General features: G+C 38.4%; 2 protein-coding genes across 2 annotated transcripts; one reads left to right on the top strand and one right to left on the bottom strand.

The window, feature by feature from the left end:
• Positions 1–4572: 4572 nt before the first annotated feature.
• LOC140182399 (uncharacterized) lies at positions 4573–5538 on the bottom strand. The gene is made up of 2 exons (XM_072228602.1): positions 4878–5538; positions 4573–4733 (listed from the first exon to the last, which is right to left on the bottom strand). The coding sequence occupies exons 1-2, from the start codon at positions 5536–5538 to the stop codon at positions 4573–4575; spliced, it is 822 nt and encodes a 273-aa protein (XP_072084703.1).
• An 8279-nt stretch (positions 5539–13817) lies between these two features.
• On the top strand, positions 13818–14744 carry LOC112719345 (uncharacterized). The gene has a single exon (XM_025770242.1). The coding sequence runs from the start codon at positions 13818–13820 to the stop codon at positions 14742–14744; it is 927 nt and encodes a 308-aa protein (XP_025626027.1).
• The last annotated feature ends 212 nt before the right edge of the window (positions 14745–14956 follow it).

The raw sequence follows: 14956 nt of genomic DNA, 5'->3' as shown, positions 1-14956 counted from the left end.
TTTATTCATTTATTTATTCAATAATATAGAAATAATTATAAAAAAATATTATATTATTATAATAATAATCTAATATTTTAATTATCAAAAAAATTATTCATATAAATATTATTATGTTAGCAAATACAAATATTCACTTGAATTTATATAGTCAATTTTTAGTTCATATACGAGATGCTACTATGTTGGGGAGATACGTATAGTATCGGTGGTGGTGGGTTTTGGATTTTTTTTTTCTTAAGAAAAAAATACAACAATAAATAATATGAATTTTTTTCCGTTATAAATTATTAAAAATAATTATTTTTCAGAAATTCAGTTTTCATGTTTATTTATAGGAATATGTGCTTTTTTTTTTGTAATCAGGGCAAGTTTGCTGTACTCCCCAGCAAACTCTATAATATATATAGTTCGCTGCACTCCCGGTGAGCTCTATGTAAAGTTCGGCGTATTATAAATTTGAAGTGGGACCATTGTCCCCTATCTTTTTCTTTCCAAATCTTCTCCCAATTTTTATTCTGTTAGAACTTTCTGTATTCCCGCGTTTGAGAGATTCGTTATTCACAGCATCAGCAGTTTGAGGTTAGAAATTAAAATGTTAGTTTGAGTTATTTTTTTTAAATTAGTTAGAATTACCTATTATTTCTTAGTTAGTAGTTGCATGCTAGTTATAGTTAGAGTTATGGTTTACTTATTTCATGTTATTCGGTGGTTGTTTATTGTTTTTAACATGTGAATTAGTATAAGCTGTTAGTCTATTTATTAGTTAGTTTAGTAAAATAAATTTGGTTTACGTTGTTAGTCAAATCTTAATAAAATTAAGTTAGAATGTGGGATTAAGTGAGTAATAGGGTAGGGTTGCCTAGGGTTTTACTGAAAGTGAGGTAGATAAGTAGTATTTATTAGATACGTCTGTTTACAAATCCTGTTATTGTGAAACAAATGCTAATAAATACATGTTATTTTGTTTAAATTCATTATGGTTAGATGGAGCAGCAGTCATTGGGATATGAGGGGACCCTGTACAGATTAGATCAGGCTGAGCACATTGCTGGCAGACTTGACCGAGTGGTATGATGATATCCTTGTTGTTTATCTGTCTTTAATTACAAAACAGTTAACTTGTGCTATTTAGAGTTGACGCTGTTTTTTGTTTTGTTTTTAATATTATCTTTTCGTTTGGTAGGCACCTCGGATCTTGTGCACCAGGTGGAATTTGATGACGAGGCCACCGGAGGCAATTAGGCCATATCTCAGACTAGTCAGGTTTGAGTATGTGGCCTACATGGTTGAGTTTAAGCATGACTGGCCACTCGTCTCGGCATTGTTAGAGAGGTGGAGGCCTGAGTCCCACATCTTTCATCTAGTATGCGGGGAGATGACCATCACGCTGCAGGATGGCGTATCAGCTGAGACTCAGGATCGATGGTGATCCTATGAGTGGGTGCATAGGTAGTTGAGAGCAGCACCACCAGGGACGGACCTTTGAGAACTTTTGTCAGTAGTTACTAGGTGTTGTGTCTAGTGCGGAGGATAGACAGTCACAGACGAAGTGGACTGTCAAGCTGACTTGGTTCTTGAACACTGTTTGCGGAGAGTTGGAGTAGGACACCATTGAGGAGCGCCTCCTGAGGTACACAAGAGGCTACATTATGCAGCTGATAGGGGGTATTCTATTTTCAGATGCATCTGACTCTCGGGTGCACATCAGGTGGCTCACCTTGTTGGAGGACCTCGATGCATGTGGGAGGTTGTCGTGGAGATCGGTTGTATTGTCTTGGATATACCGCCAGATGTGCCGCGCCACGGAGCATGGTTCGCACAACCTGGGTGGTTGCGTTAGTCTGCTATTGTCATGGGCCTACCACCGTATTCCCCTGCTACGTCCGGATGGATTTGATACCCGTCAGTTTCCGCTTGTTGAGATGTATAATTTTTTTATTTTATGCAATAGTCCTTTGTTTATTTACTAAATTAAGTGTTTAATATAATATAACTGAGTTGTAATGTTACCTCTGCCGCAGAATTGTAGGTGGGTTGAGTACAAACCAAACAACGCGGGAGGTGAGGGGCGCCTTAAGCATTACAGGTCTGTCCTGAACGGCATTGGCATACTCGCCGTAAGTCATAAATATTTATGCATACCCAGTTTAATTTATGTTATGTTTTTTGCATATGAAAATTCAATAATAACACCAACTTGTGCCTTGGAAATAGGTTGAGTGGACACCATATGCAGACCCGCAGTTGGAGGGTCTAGTTCCGCAGTTGGAGGGACCTGTGGCTAAGGTGCAGGAGTTTGATACGGTTGTATGTGTTAAGAGAGGGTAGGGGTTTTTCTTAAAATCTAATTTATATTACAGAGTTGTGATAACTAGATATTAATGTGAGAGAACATATGTCTGTGATTATGATTGTCTTCTAAATGTGGTTGTTTGCTGGACTGAATGACTGATTGCTTGATTGCTTGAGTAGTTTGTGATTGCTAAAAAGAAATTAGTTTGAAAAGTTATTTAGTTGATTATTAGGAAAAATGGCTTTTCTTGGTTTTGAAACTATTTTCGATAATGTAAAGGAATTGGCTTTGGAAATGGTTTAATTTTGAGTTAGTGACTTTATAAATGATTTAGTATTTGAGCTGGTTTGATTTTAAAAAGAGATTTATTATGGGCACTGATTCGCTTTGAAAATAATTTGATATTGGAACTAGCTGAATCTTGGAAAATGATTAAGATTTGGAAAAGGTTTGAGAAATGTTTGGATGGGACCCGAATAGGGTGGCAAAGTCCGAGTTTTAGAGGAGATGCTGCCAAAATTTTATAAAATTGGAAGTTTTATTTGAAGTAATTAACTAAAAAGATTTGTTTTTAAATATTATATGTTTTAAGAATAATCTATTTATCAAAGAAAGAATTATGTTTTGGAATTGAGATTGTTAATAAACGGAATGGAAAGAGGATTGATGAGGATTTTCTTTGAAATATGGTTTTTGAATGAATTTGGAAATGAGGTTTGGATTGATGAATGATTATGATGTTGAGAATGTTGAGATATGTGGCTTATGAATTTGAAATATCTGAGATACGAGGTTCCCTGGATTAAGTACCGTGGCTTGCCACCACGTGTACCAGGTTGAAAACTCGACACTTTGTTGACCCTGCGACGTAAGTGTGACCGGGCACTATATAAATTCCCGGGAATGTTACCCCCATTGAGCAATATTGATTATTTGAGAAAAAGCTATGCATAGACTCTTGGGGATGCATGTCGGGGGACAGTCTAAGGACAATTCAGACTTGTCGGGTTGGCTGGATAACCGACAGATGAGCCTCATCAGCCATAGGACAGGCATGCATCATATGCATTTGTATGCTTTGCTTGGGTTTGAACTTGTTTTGGTTTGCCTAATTGTTAAACTGTTCTTAACTGCTACTTGAACTATTTGCTGTAATTGCTACCTACTTGTGTTTTCCTTGTCTGTCTTGCTTGTGTTTGTCCTGGCGTGCTACATTTGAGAATGAACTTTGGTGCTGGATTAATGATTGTGTTATTTGATTGCGTGGTTGGTTTCTGATTGAGATTTTCTTATAAAAAAGGAAATGTTTCGAATTTCTGAAAAAATTAAACATTGTTTCTTCGAAAAGGTTTTGAACGATTACCTATTAGTTTTAAAAAGAAAATTCATAAGGCAATGATAATCACTGAGTTTGAAAACAGTTTTCTTATTAAATATCTTCTTATGACAACTTTGAAACTCCGTGGTGAGACCGTGTGGTTAGGTTCTCACCCCCCTACAGCTTTACCTTTTCAGGAACCGGATGAAGAAGCATTAAGAAGAGTTATACTGCGCTTGGTTTTATATGTTGTTGTATTAATTAGTTTATTTTCTTCCCTCGTCTTTGTTATTACAAATTTGTAAGAGGGATAGGAATCGTATGTTTTATATATATATTATTATGAGTTAGTATGTAAAGAGTTTTGTATATGAATCTATGCTTGCTTGTATTTTTCTTAAGATAAGGTATTAATTTCCGGTTTTCAAAGAAATCAGCGATACAGTGTCGAGTCACAGGCTCCTATTTTAGTATTTAGTATGTAAAATAGTGGTAATACTTCTTGCTATCAGAGTGGCGCAGCCGGAAGCGTGACTTTTGATAGTGAGGGTGTTACATTTGTGGTATCAGAGCCTGGTTTCGATCCAGGGACCTGTGGGTTATGGGCCCACCACGCAACTGTTGTCTACCCGCTATTCTGCTTTGCCATTGTTGAGTGGCATCAGGTGGACCGAGTCGTGCAGCAGTTCGGTGGCTTGCAGCACATCCCGACCAGGCCATTAGACATCGACAACATGCACGGTATGGATGGTCGATTTGGACGCGGTGAGTGGTTCCCGCACTTGCTGGGGGATGGCATGATTTATGGCGGATATCAGGACACATCCACATCAGGCACAACCATTCTCCCAAATGCACACATCTCCTCCTCAGTCAACCTACCATCCACGACATGTTGATGACCCGTCCAGCGGGTCGTCCTCCGCTGCAGACTATGCCACACTGAGGGAGCAGATTGTCACTCATCAGCTTGACCCTGATCCTCAGCTCGGTCGAGCTCAGTGCGATATTTGACCACCTGCCTGTGGCACCGGTGGGTGTCTGGAGCCGAGGCCTCACGGACGGCGTCCTCCGTGTAGAGGCAGGAGAGGGAGAGCGTAGTAGATATTTGTATGGTTCCTTATCAATAATGTATATATAGACTTGGACTTGAACATATATATTATATATATCTATCCATGTTTAGATGTTTGTAGAACATATATATTTCATAACCGTTATAACAAACCCACCCCTCTTACTAATGTCGGCTGGACAATGCACCTGCACCGTCAATAGCGGTACATATCTTCTGCGTGTGACTAGTTTGACGACACAAGCCGCACCTTTTCTCCTTGGTATGCTCGACATCATCCATGTTGTTTTGGATTCTTGAGCTGACTGGTTGACCTTTCTTCACTCTCATCATCCTAGGATTGGGCCGATCATAAGATGGCCAGTCATCCTCATGTCCAATCGGACGAAACTGAACCTTATATACGTTGAAGATGGAATCCATGCGATATAGTGGATGCACAAACCCCTTCCAATCAATTCTAGCTTGGGAGCATGCTGCGAGGATGTAGCGACATGGAAGATGAAGCTCCTGGAAATACCCACAGTCACAATTGCCTTCGTCGAGCAGAACCTGGTAATTTTGTTGTCTGAAGCCAGGGACTGCCGCTAACACTTCAACTGTGTAGCTTGTTCGCGAACGGTCAAACTGGTAAAGATTCATGGAGTTGATGTGCTTCGAGTTGAACTCGATGTCCTTCATCAGTGTTTGCAAGAACTTGACGCCGACTTGGAGTTGGGCAAGGGCCTCGGAACCCTTCCTGGCAAAAAGTTCTCCTAACCAGAAATAAGTTGACTTAACCAGAGATGTGATTGACAAATTCCGAGAACCCGTCATCATTGCATTTATGCACTCGGAGATATTCGTCATAATGTGCCTGAATCTACGACCCTCATCCGCATACTACGCCCAGTGTGATCGTGGCATCTCCTCTAGCCAATTGGTGATCGATTCTTGCCCCTCAGATGCCCGAAGTAATGAGCGAACTCCCGTTGCAACTTCGAATACGCTGCATTTATCAGAAAATTCTTCAAGTCCTTGTTCTTGAAGTGAGTCATGAAGTTGGAAGCAATGTATCTCGTACAAAATGCCTGGAAAGCATGAGGTGGTTTCCATAAACTATCATCGGCATTCAGTGCAGCATCAATTGATTTGTGCCTATCTAAAATCACTAAGACACCAGGTTGTGGAGTCACATGATGACGCAGATAGGACAGAAAGAACGACCATGCCTCCTTTGTCTCGCCTCGACCACGGCAAACGCAATAGGCAAAATGTTTGCATTGCCATCCTAAGCTATGGCTATCAGCAGCGTGCCACCGTATTTACCATATAAGTGTGTTCCATCAATGGAGATTAGTGGCTTGCAATGCTTGAAAGCCTCGATGCATGGTGGAAACGTCCAAAACACCCGATGAAACATGACGGTATCCGCAACTCCAGGCCAAGGCTGAGTGACAAGTTGCATCAAAGTACCTACGAACAAATTCTCAATAAGCATATTGTATACCGTTCTTGTCTAATTAACATATAATCACAACGAATAAATCCTTACCAGGCAAGTACATTTCCATAGTGAACAACCAACAAGGAAGCTTGTTGTATGGCTCCTCCTAATCCCCATATATGCTAGCAATCACTCTCTGCTTTACGAGCCAAACCTTCATGTATGACGCCTTGTAGCCAAAGTGTTTCTCTACACTTTCTTGCAGAACCTTGATACTTATTGTTGGATCTGCTTTTACCATTGTGAAAATGTGTTGTGCAATCACCTTCGAATCCAACCGACGATGGTCTTGCCCCATCGAAGTTTGCATGCATATGTGAGGACCTGTGTATCTCCTCACTTCCCACTTTTCTACCTTACGGCGATATGATATGTGTATGCTCCAATTAATACCCGGTCCGAACTGGACACATTATGCATTATACCTCCACTGGTCACTGTTTACTATTTTGTACTCAACAGCCCTCCTGATGTTGTACGTCTTAACAGCCAACATGACTTCTTCCTTGTTTTGAAAATGTTGTCCAACCTCGAACTCATTCCTTGGATCATATTCAGAGCCTCCCTGGGTAAAGGACCAATCCGACGTCATTGCCTCGAGATTCAGCCTAGAGAAGTGGTCCGGGCGATCATACGTTTGTGAAATAGCGGGCTGTGTCAGGGCAATTTGTGTGTCACCGTAAAAGTTCATTTCTTCCTCATCGTCACCATCGTTAGGAATTTCGGCTGGTTCTTCTTCTGCATCATCTCCATCATCAGGGTTAGCTTCATACTGATCCATCATCGGATCCCCCACAGCAGAACCATCGTGACTTTCAGCGCCGTCATCCAACTCAGCATTGTCCGCTCCAACATTAGACCCTTCTTGACTACCTTTAGGAGGCATATTCAGATCCACCATTGTCTGCCTGATATTTCGTCTTACAGGCCCACTCAACGGACTTCCATCGACAGTATCCGCAGACGATCCTCGGCCACCCAAATCGACGAGGAACACAGCTAACTCCAACAGATGAACATTTGTCCAGCGGTTGTGCTAAGACCGTATAAGACGAACGTCTTCGTCATCGCGCAAACGATACCTGATTCAAAATAACATAACGTTTTCATCACATGGGTGTTCACACAAATATACCAACAGCATAAACAACACAGTTGTGACATACCTTTTATAAATTAAAGTACCATCTATTTCGGTTGGATATCTGTAGTAGATTTTCTTCACCTTCTTTGTCTCTTGCATCCCCACAGAAAGTAATACAAGATTTTTTAACAGCTTTAAACAAATGATTTCTGGTGGCAGATGGGTAAATATTGGTTGGTTCGATCTAAAAACGATAGAACCTTCTTCATCATACACCATTTCTACATCGTAATAAATGAATAACAGTGGATTTCTTGCCATTGTAAAAAAAATGAGATATTGAACAACCAAAATGATTGTTGAGAACAAATTTCGGTGCTCAACTTCGTTGTGTTACGGTCATTTATTGGAAAAAATTCGCGTATAGTTTGTCGGGGGTGCGACGAACTCTATATATATTATAGAGTTCGCCGGGGGTACGACGAACTCCATAAAAAAATATGGAGTTCGTCGGGAATACGGTGAACTTGCCTTAATTACATGAAAAAAACAAACACTTCTATAAATAAAGATAAAAACTAGGTTTCTAAAAAAAAATTATTTTTAATAATTTATAACGAAAAGAAAATTCTAAACAATATATTTATTTATTTATTTATTAACAATGAATGTATGACAAATAAAAACCTTTTTTACTTTAAACAACAATACATACATTTATCTAAAAAGAAAATAAAATCCAACTTACAGGCCATGATTATGTTAATACTCATTAATGATAATAAAACAATTAACCAATAAAATCTTGAAACTCATCACGTGAGTTTTCGTGCATCATTTCTGTATAGGCCCTGATCTGTCATTTTTCGTTTCCTACTAAAACACTTGTCATCTTTTTTTGACTTGATTAGATAAATAATAATTTTTGTGAATAATATGAACAATAAATTTTAAAATTAGTTCAATAAAATAAAAACACACTATACTTTAAATTATCCTCCTAAATTTTAATATTAGGATAGGAAAAACTAAGGTGCAGTGTGAAGTTGATAACTGAGAACCGTTAAATGATTTGATTGATTTGACTAAATTTTCATCTAACGGTTCTCGACTATCAACTTCACGTGAATTTTCACCATTAGAATAACCATCTTCATACTTAATAAATTAAACATCTAATATATCTATTGTTTACATTATTTAATATTTTCATTATTTATCTATACTTTTTCCTTCTTTATTTACCAACACATTTACATGTGGAGAAGCCATCACCCTTCTTATGCAGAAGACTTTGCCTCTAAATAATCCATATCACCTTATTACTTCCACATGGATTATATGTATGTAATTTTAGAATCCAATGATGACAAATTAACTATTTCCCTTACATTATTATTATGGTAATGAGAAAAAAGCAATTGCAAGGACGCTGAAAAGTAGTAGAGTACAAGAAGTTATAGTGGGTGGCTCCTTGTCTCTGTCGATGGAGAGTGATGAGGTAAGGCTCCACATTCATAAAATGGCTGGAAGGATAAAGTTTCTCTAGATGCTAGATGCTAGTTAGCTGCACCATGTCCCTGTTTCAAATCATTATTATAGATTTCGGAATTGCATGAAATACCAAGCACACTATCTATAACAAAAAGTTATTTTATTTAATATCTAAAATTTAATGTTTATAAAATTTATAATTATACTTTTATTGTATTTAATATTATTCAATTAATTCAATGATAATTAATAAATATAAAATAATTTTTCATAAATATGCTGATTTTTTTGTAAAATCTCTTGAATATTCTATTGTATAAGAAATTTAAAATTTTTTGTAAATTCACAACATCCATTGTTAACTATGATTTCAAGATTTTAAAAATTTTAACATTTTAATAATCTGCAAAGCACAAATTGTCGCCAGTGATTTTTGTAAAAGAACGATTTAAAAAAAAATTATATAAAAGAATTGTTAGTCACTATTTCAATTAAAGAAAAAGTTAAAAATTATATTAGAATAAATTGTTAAAAATGATGAACTTGTATTAAATTAAACAAACTATAATTTTTTGAGTGAGAAATAAAAGGATATGACTCCCAACGACCACTGCACAAGTTGTCTCCAAGGTAGCTACATTGTTTTTGTGTGTGTGATAATTAAACAAAATGCCACATGCAAAAGAAACGCACCACCGACCCCTCACTCCCTCTCCTTTGTTTTTGTGTGTGTGATAATAATACACCTAACTCGCTAATACAGAGACACAACTACAATCATAAAATTTTCTACTACCCCCCGTGCACTCATGCAATGCAAACATCTTTTTGTGCTTGCTTTTGCATGCACACCACCCCCACCTTCAATTATATATGTTTGTGTTCCGATCCTATATTGGTCAACGTAATCACATACATATCTTAATCATGTCTTTCCTTCACAACGATAATGTTCAAAATCAAGTGGTTGCTCGTTCAAGAATATAATCTAATCACAAAAAAAAAAAAAAATTAACCTAATATCATAATATAAATAAACATAAAATCAATACGAAATGTACTTAGATACTATATTAACTTATAATATCATAAATATATTCTAGCATCCATCACCACATTTAACTCAAAACTTTAAGATAGTAAGTTAATGAATTTTTCTATTTATAAACTTCTCACTCTTTCTTGTTTTCTTTAATATGGGACTAATTTCATATACTCTTCACCCTTACAACATTAACGTGTGTAGAGGTGCAAGGCATGTGAGATTCAAATTCGAATGCCATTTGTTGCCTCAAGCTTAGCAGAATATGAGGAATGCATACAATAGCTAGTAGTAGTGGTGATGAACATCTTAACAGAGAATCTGGAATAACAATCTCATAATATTATTTAAGGAGGATATCATGTTTTTAATACCATATTAGAATTCATTATAATAACTAAAAAATAAACTTGACATTCGTATGTGTGAGAATATACAATGAAAAGTGCCTATACATAAACTAAGAATACAATTTAATCATAATTACAAAATCAATCTAATATCAAATTAAACAAATATAAATTTAATGATATCTACATATGCTTTATTAATCTATCATATCCTAAATACATTCTATCAAATAAGATGTCTTAAATATAAATTTTTTTAGTCTATACGTATTTTTTTATTTAATAACTTAAGTTTTTAAGTGAAATAATTCATTATATATAGCCATAATATGAGTTCATAATTTGTCAAGTTAATACTTAAATTCATCCATAAATTTATATTTGCGTCTCAATTTGGTCAAAATTTTAATTTATTCAATTTAGTCTTTTAATTTGACATTTGTAATTTTTGTTGGTCCATAATCCTGATTTTATCACATAACCGTTTAAGACATATTCAGATAAATTAACGGGTATCACATTAGACTCTTTAATGGCTATTTGACGTATCAATTGAATATTTTTATCTAAATTTTCTCTCTAAGTAGCTTTTAAAACCCTAAAGTAAAATTAGAATTAGTATTTTAAACGTTTCATAAAAAATAAATTGAAGTAAAAAAAGTTTTAATTGCTACTTCAAATGGCCGTCAATCCATTTCAGCACGTTTTTAATAGTTTTGTTACAAAAACAATATCAAATACTAATGTGAACCATAAATGCTAAGTTAGAGGCCAAATTGAATAAATGGAAGCTTTAAAAACTAAATTAAGCACGAATATAATTTCAGAGATGAATCCAAACATTAACTATGTCATTATATATATAAAAGTCTAGATCATATCTAATTTGAAACTAATATATGTCTACGCAATAATTTCTCATCTACGACATCTTTGGCTTTTGATGGGAACTTATTTTTAGTTTTGAAAATTTCACATCATTTTGATATGTATAGATTTTAACCTTAAATAACTCTTAATCTACGGTTGTTGTGTAATTGACATCAAGAGTAGAGGTGGTGAATTGAGTAAATCTGCTTCAACTAGAATTAAAGAAACGGATCTCTCTCTCTCTTCTTGAAAGAATATTGGCAGTATGGGGCTATGGACAGGCACATGCCTTGCTGGTTTGGCAAAATCTGATGAGATTTTGATTAAAACGACATAATTTTTAAATTTTTGTTTGAAATTTTGCAATGATAGTGGGGAAATGAAGAGAGTTGTTCTATTGATAGAGGACATGAGGAGCTGTGGGAGGGGCCATGAGTTGTTACAAATTTCTAGTGCTTCAATGAGTTGTTTCCCAACCCCAAGAGTTTAGTGACTGATCTTGAAATGAATTCCACGGAGAGGAACTTATTGTGTTTTCTTTTTTTGTTTATTAACTTATTATGATTACTATACAGAGTTAATATTTAATTTAGCCCCCCAACTTGCATGCAAGTTTTAATTTAGTCCACAAAGTTTCAATTGTTTTTATATAGTCTTCAAATTTTGCAAACGTAATTCACATTCGTCCTTAGGACAATTTTTAGCACACAAACATTAATGGAGCGTTGACATGAACAACCAAATACCATGCTAAAACTTGTAAAACGATGCCGTTTTGATTTTGGCGCTCAAATATTTCAAAAAGGACACTGGATTATTTGGTTTGGGAGAAAAAATTTTAATAAACACTACTTACGATGTTGTTTTTGGCCTATTTGAGTGCCAAAACAAAAATAATGTCGTTTTACAGAATTCACGTGGCATCTGGCTGTCTATATCAGCGTTCTGTTAACGTCTGTGTCGAAAATTATCCTAAAGATTAACATGAGTCACATTTATAAAGTTTGAGAACTAGATAGATACAATTAAAATGTTAGGGACTAAATTAAAATTCGCAAACAAATTTACTGATGAAATTGAGTATTATGTGAATGTATGTATTTTGGTTTTATGGAACAAGGATTTGATGGGTTTGTGTTATTTATTTAATTTTTTTAATGGTAATAATAAAATAACCCTCAATTTTAATTCCTTACTTCTTTTAGTCTTAATACAATTCATTTTCGTCTCCAAATTATATGAATCTATCTATATTCCATTGATGATGGGGCTGGGGGCCATGTTGCACGTACTGAACTTGAATGTGTCCCCACCTCATCAACCCTTTGAAATCAAAATCTTTATTTTCATTACATTATTATAATACTTGACACTCGCAACATATATAGATTTCAGACCCATACATATATACACTACAAAATCACGATGCAACTTCAAGATATTGGCGGACAGTCGGACACTATCCTTGTTGCCCAAGAAGTGGTGCATTCCAGAACAAATAAGCGAAATGATCCCATACATGGCTATAAAATTGATCTGTAAAAGACATATGAACGCTTTAATTGAAACATTACTTGTATATCTTTTAAGATATTTGTACGCCCAAATCCATAACTATTCTTGTTTGGTGGTGCATAACCTTAGCTTTAGTGAGGATTCCTCGAAATACTAGCAGTATAGAGGCTTTATGACTAACTAGAGGGATATTAGGCACGGGAACTTAATTTCACCACATCTTTTTGTTTTTTTTGCATCAAAAGAATAGCTCATTTGCTTTCAGATAATGTGACATTAAACTAGGATTGTTTACCCATTGGATCAGATTGGATATTAACAAATTTGTTATCTAATTCGTACTTAAATATGCTAGATTGGATATTGTTACGGCCTGGCTCAAAGCGGCATGGGCCAACCCGACCCATGGGCCCTTCAACCCGAACGGTCGGTGGAAAACCTTCGAAGTCTGACCCGAACACGCGTCCTGGGCAGCTCCTCATCACAGCTGTCTAAGGAAGCTTCGAGGAAGGTGGGCTCTGCCCTTGCGGGGCCCACCCCTGATACGATATATATGGGGTCTAGCTCTTCCCCGAGGTACGTCACACATTCCACCTATTTATTTCTCGCCTGCACACTAACTGACTAGAGCGTCGGAGTGTCTTTGCAGGTGACACCCCTCTCTCCACAACAAGAGCTCGGCAGCTCGGTTGGCCCGATCCGATCACAACCGATCAGAACAAAGCATCCCCACCATCTCAAACCTCCACCCGAATCGTCTGGTAACCAACCAACCGAACATTGGCGCCGTCTGTGGGGACTGCCTAAATGGACGTCGTGCCGGGCACTGGAGACCAAGGCCGAACAGCCGGTGCAGAGGGGGCAGCCTCTGTCGCCTCACCGGGAGGGCGACGAAGGTCCTCCCGGCAGCGCAATGAACCACGCACAAGGACGCGAGAGACACGCCCCTTCGGAGGAACTGGCGGCGACAGCGCCAGGATAATGCAGGAGCTACGCCATAGGGTCCAGAACCTGGAATGACAACTAGCCGATCAGGAGCATAACCGATGAACAACTGACCCTAGCTACTCCCCGTCTCCTGAAAGCCGAGAGAGAGATTGCCACCGAAGTCGCTCCCGGCACGCCTCCGCTTCCAGAACGCAAGCGGAAAGCACCCAAGAAGATTCGCCTATCCCGAGAAGACGAAACGACACAATCATCTACTCCCGAGGCAAGGAAACGCGCCTCACGGGACAAGATCGTGAGGACGGGGAAGAGAGGCCTGTGAAGACACGGCGACCCGTGATAATGGGCGCCACCCTATTCCACCGATCCATCCTCGAAGTTCGGTTGCCGAAGCACTTCGACAAACCAACGGACATGAGGTATGATGGAACCCAAGACCCTCTGGAACACCTCACGGCCTTCGAGGCCAGAATGAATCAGGAGGGAGTAGGAGACGAGGTGAGGTGCCGGGCCTTCCCGGTCACCCTGGCAGGGCCTGCGATCCGGTGGTTTAACGGCTTCCCACAAGGATCCATCTACGAGTTTTCGGACATTAGCCGTGCCTTCTTAGCCCAATTCACAACACGAATAGCAAAGACTAAGCACCCGATCAACCTACTTGGGATAACCCAAAGGCCCGGGGAGCCGACCAGAAAATACCTGGACCGGTTCAACGATGAATGCTTAGAAATCAACGGCTTAACCGACTCGGTGGCCAGCCTCTGTCTGACGAACGGCCTCCTCAACGAGGACTTCCAAAAACACCTCACCACGAAACTTGTTTGGACGATGCACGAGATCCAAACTGTAGCTAAGGAATACATAAATGATGAGGAAGTCAGCCAAGTCGTGGCTGCCAATAAATGGCACTCCTCCTACAATCCACCTAGGCAACAAGGTAATGGAGAAAGACAGAAGGAGCAAGCCAGAGATGGAGGGCCGAGCAAGGCACCCAGACCGTTTCCCCGGATCGGAAAATTTACTAACTACACTCTGCTCACTCTTCCCATCATGGAAGTTTATCAGCAAATAGCCGAGAAAGGAATCTTGTCGAAGCCCCGACCACTCAAGGATCATAGTGGGGGAAACAAGAGCCTCTACTGTGACTACCACAAGGGCTATGGGCACCAAACACAGGACTGCTTTGACTTGAAAGACGCACTAGAACAAGCGATAAGGGACGGTAAACTAACAAAATTCTCCCATCTTATAAGGGAGCCGAGGAGATGACATCGCGACCAAGACGAAGAGGGCAAGACCCGGTCGGCGAAACGGCGACAAGAGCCAGAAGACAAAGACCACGGCCTCACTGTGATAAACGTAGTAACCGCCAAAAATACCGCACCAAGGTCGAGATCGGCACACAAGAAAGACACCAATGTCCTGGCGGTCTCCTCCCCGCTGGTGCGAAGCTCTAAGAAGCCCCCATCCATCTCTTTCGG

The sequence above is a fragment of the Arachis hypogaea genome, chromosome 1 (assembly GCF_003086295.3).
Source record: "Arachis hypogaea cultivar Tifrunner chromosome 1, arahy.Tifrunner.gnm2.J5K5, whole genome shotgun sequence".
NCBI classification, from domain to species: Eukaryota; Viridiplantae; Streptophyta; class Magnoliopsida; order Fabales; family Fabaceae; genus Arachis; species Arachis hypogaea.
This window is presented reverse-complemented; position numbering and strand designations above follow the sequence as displayed.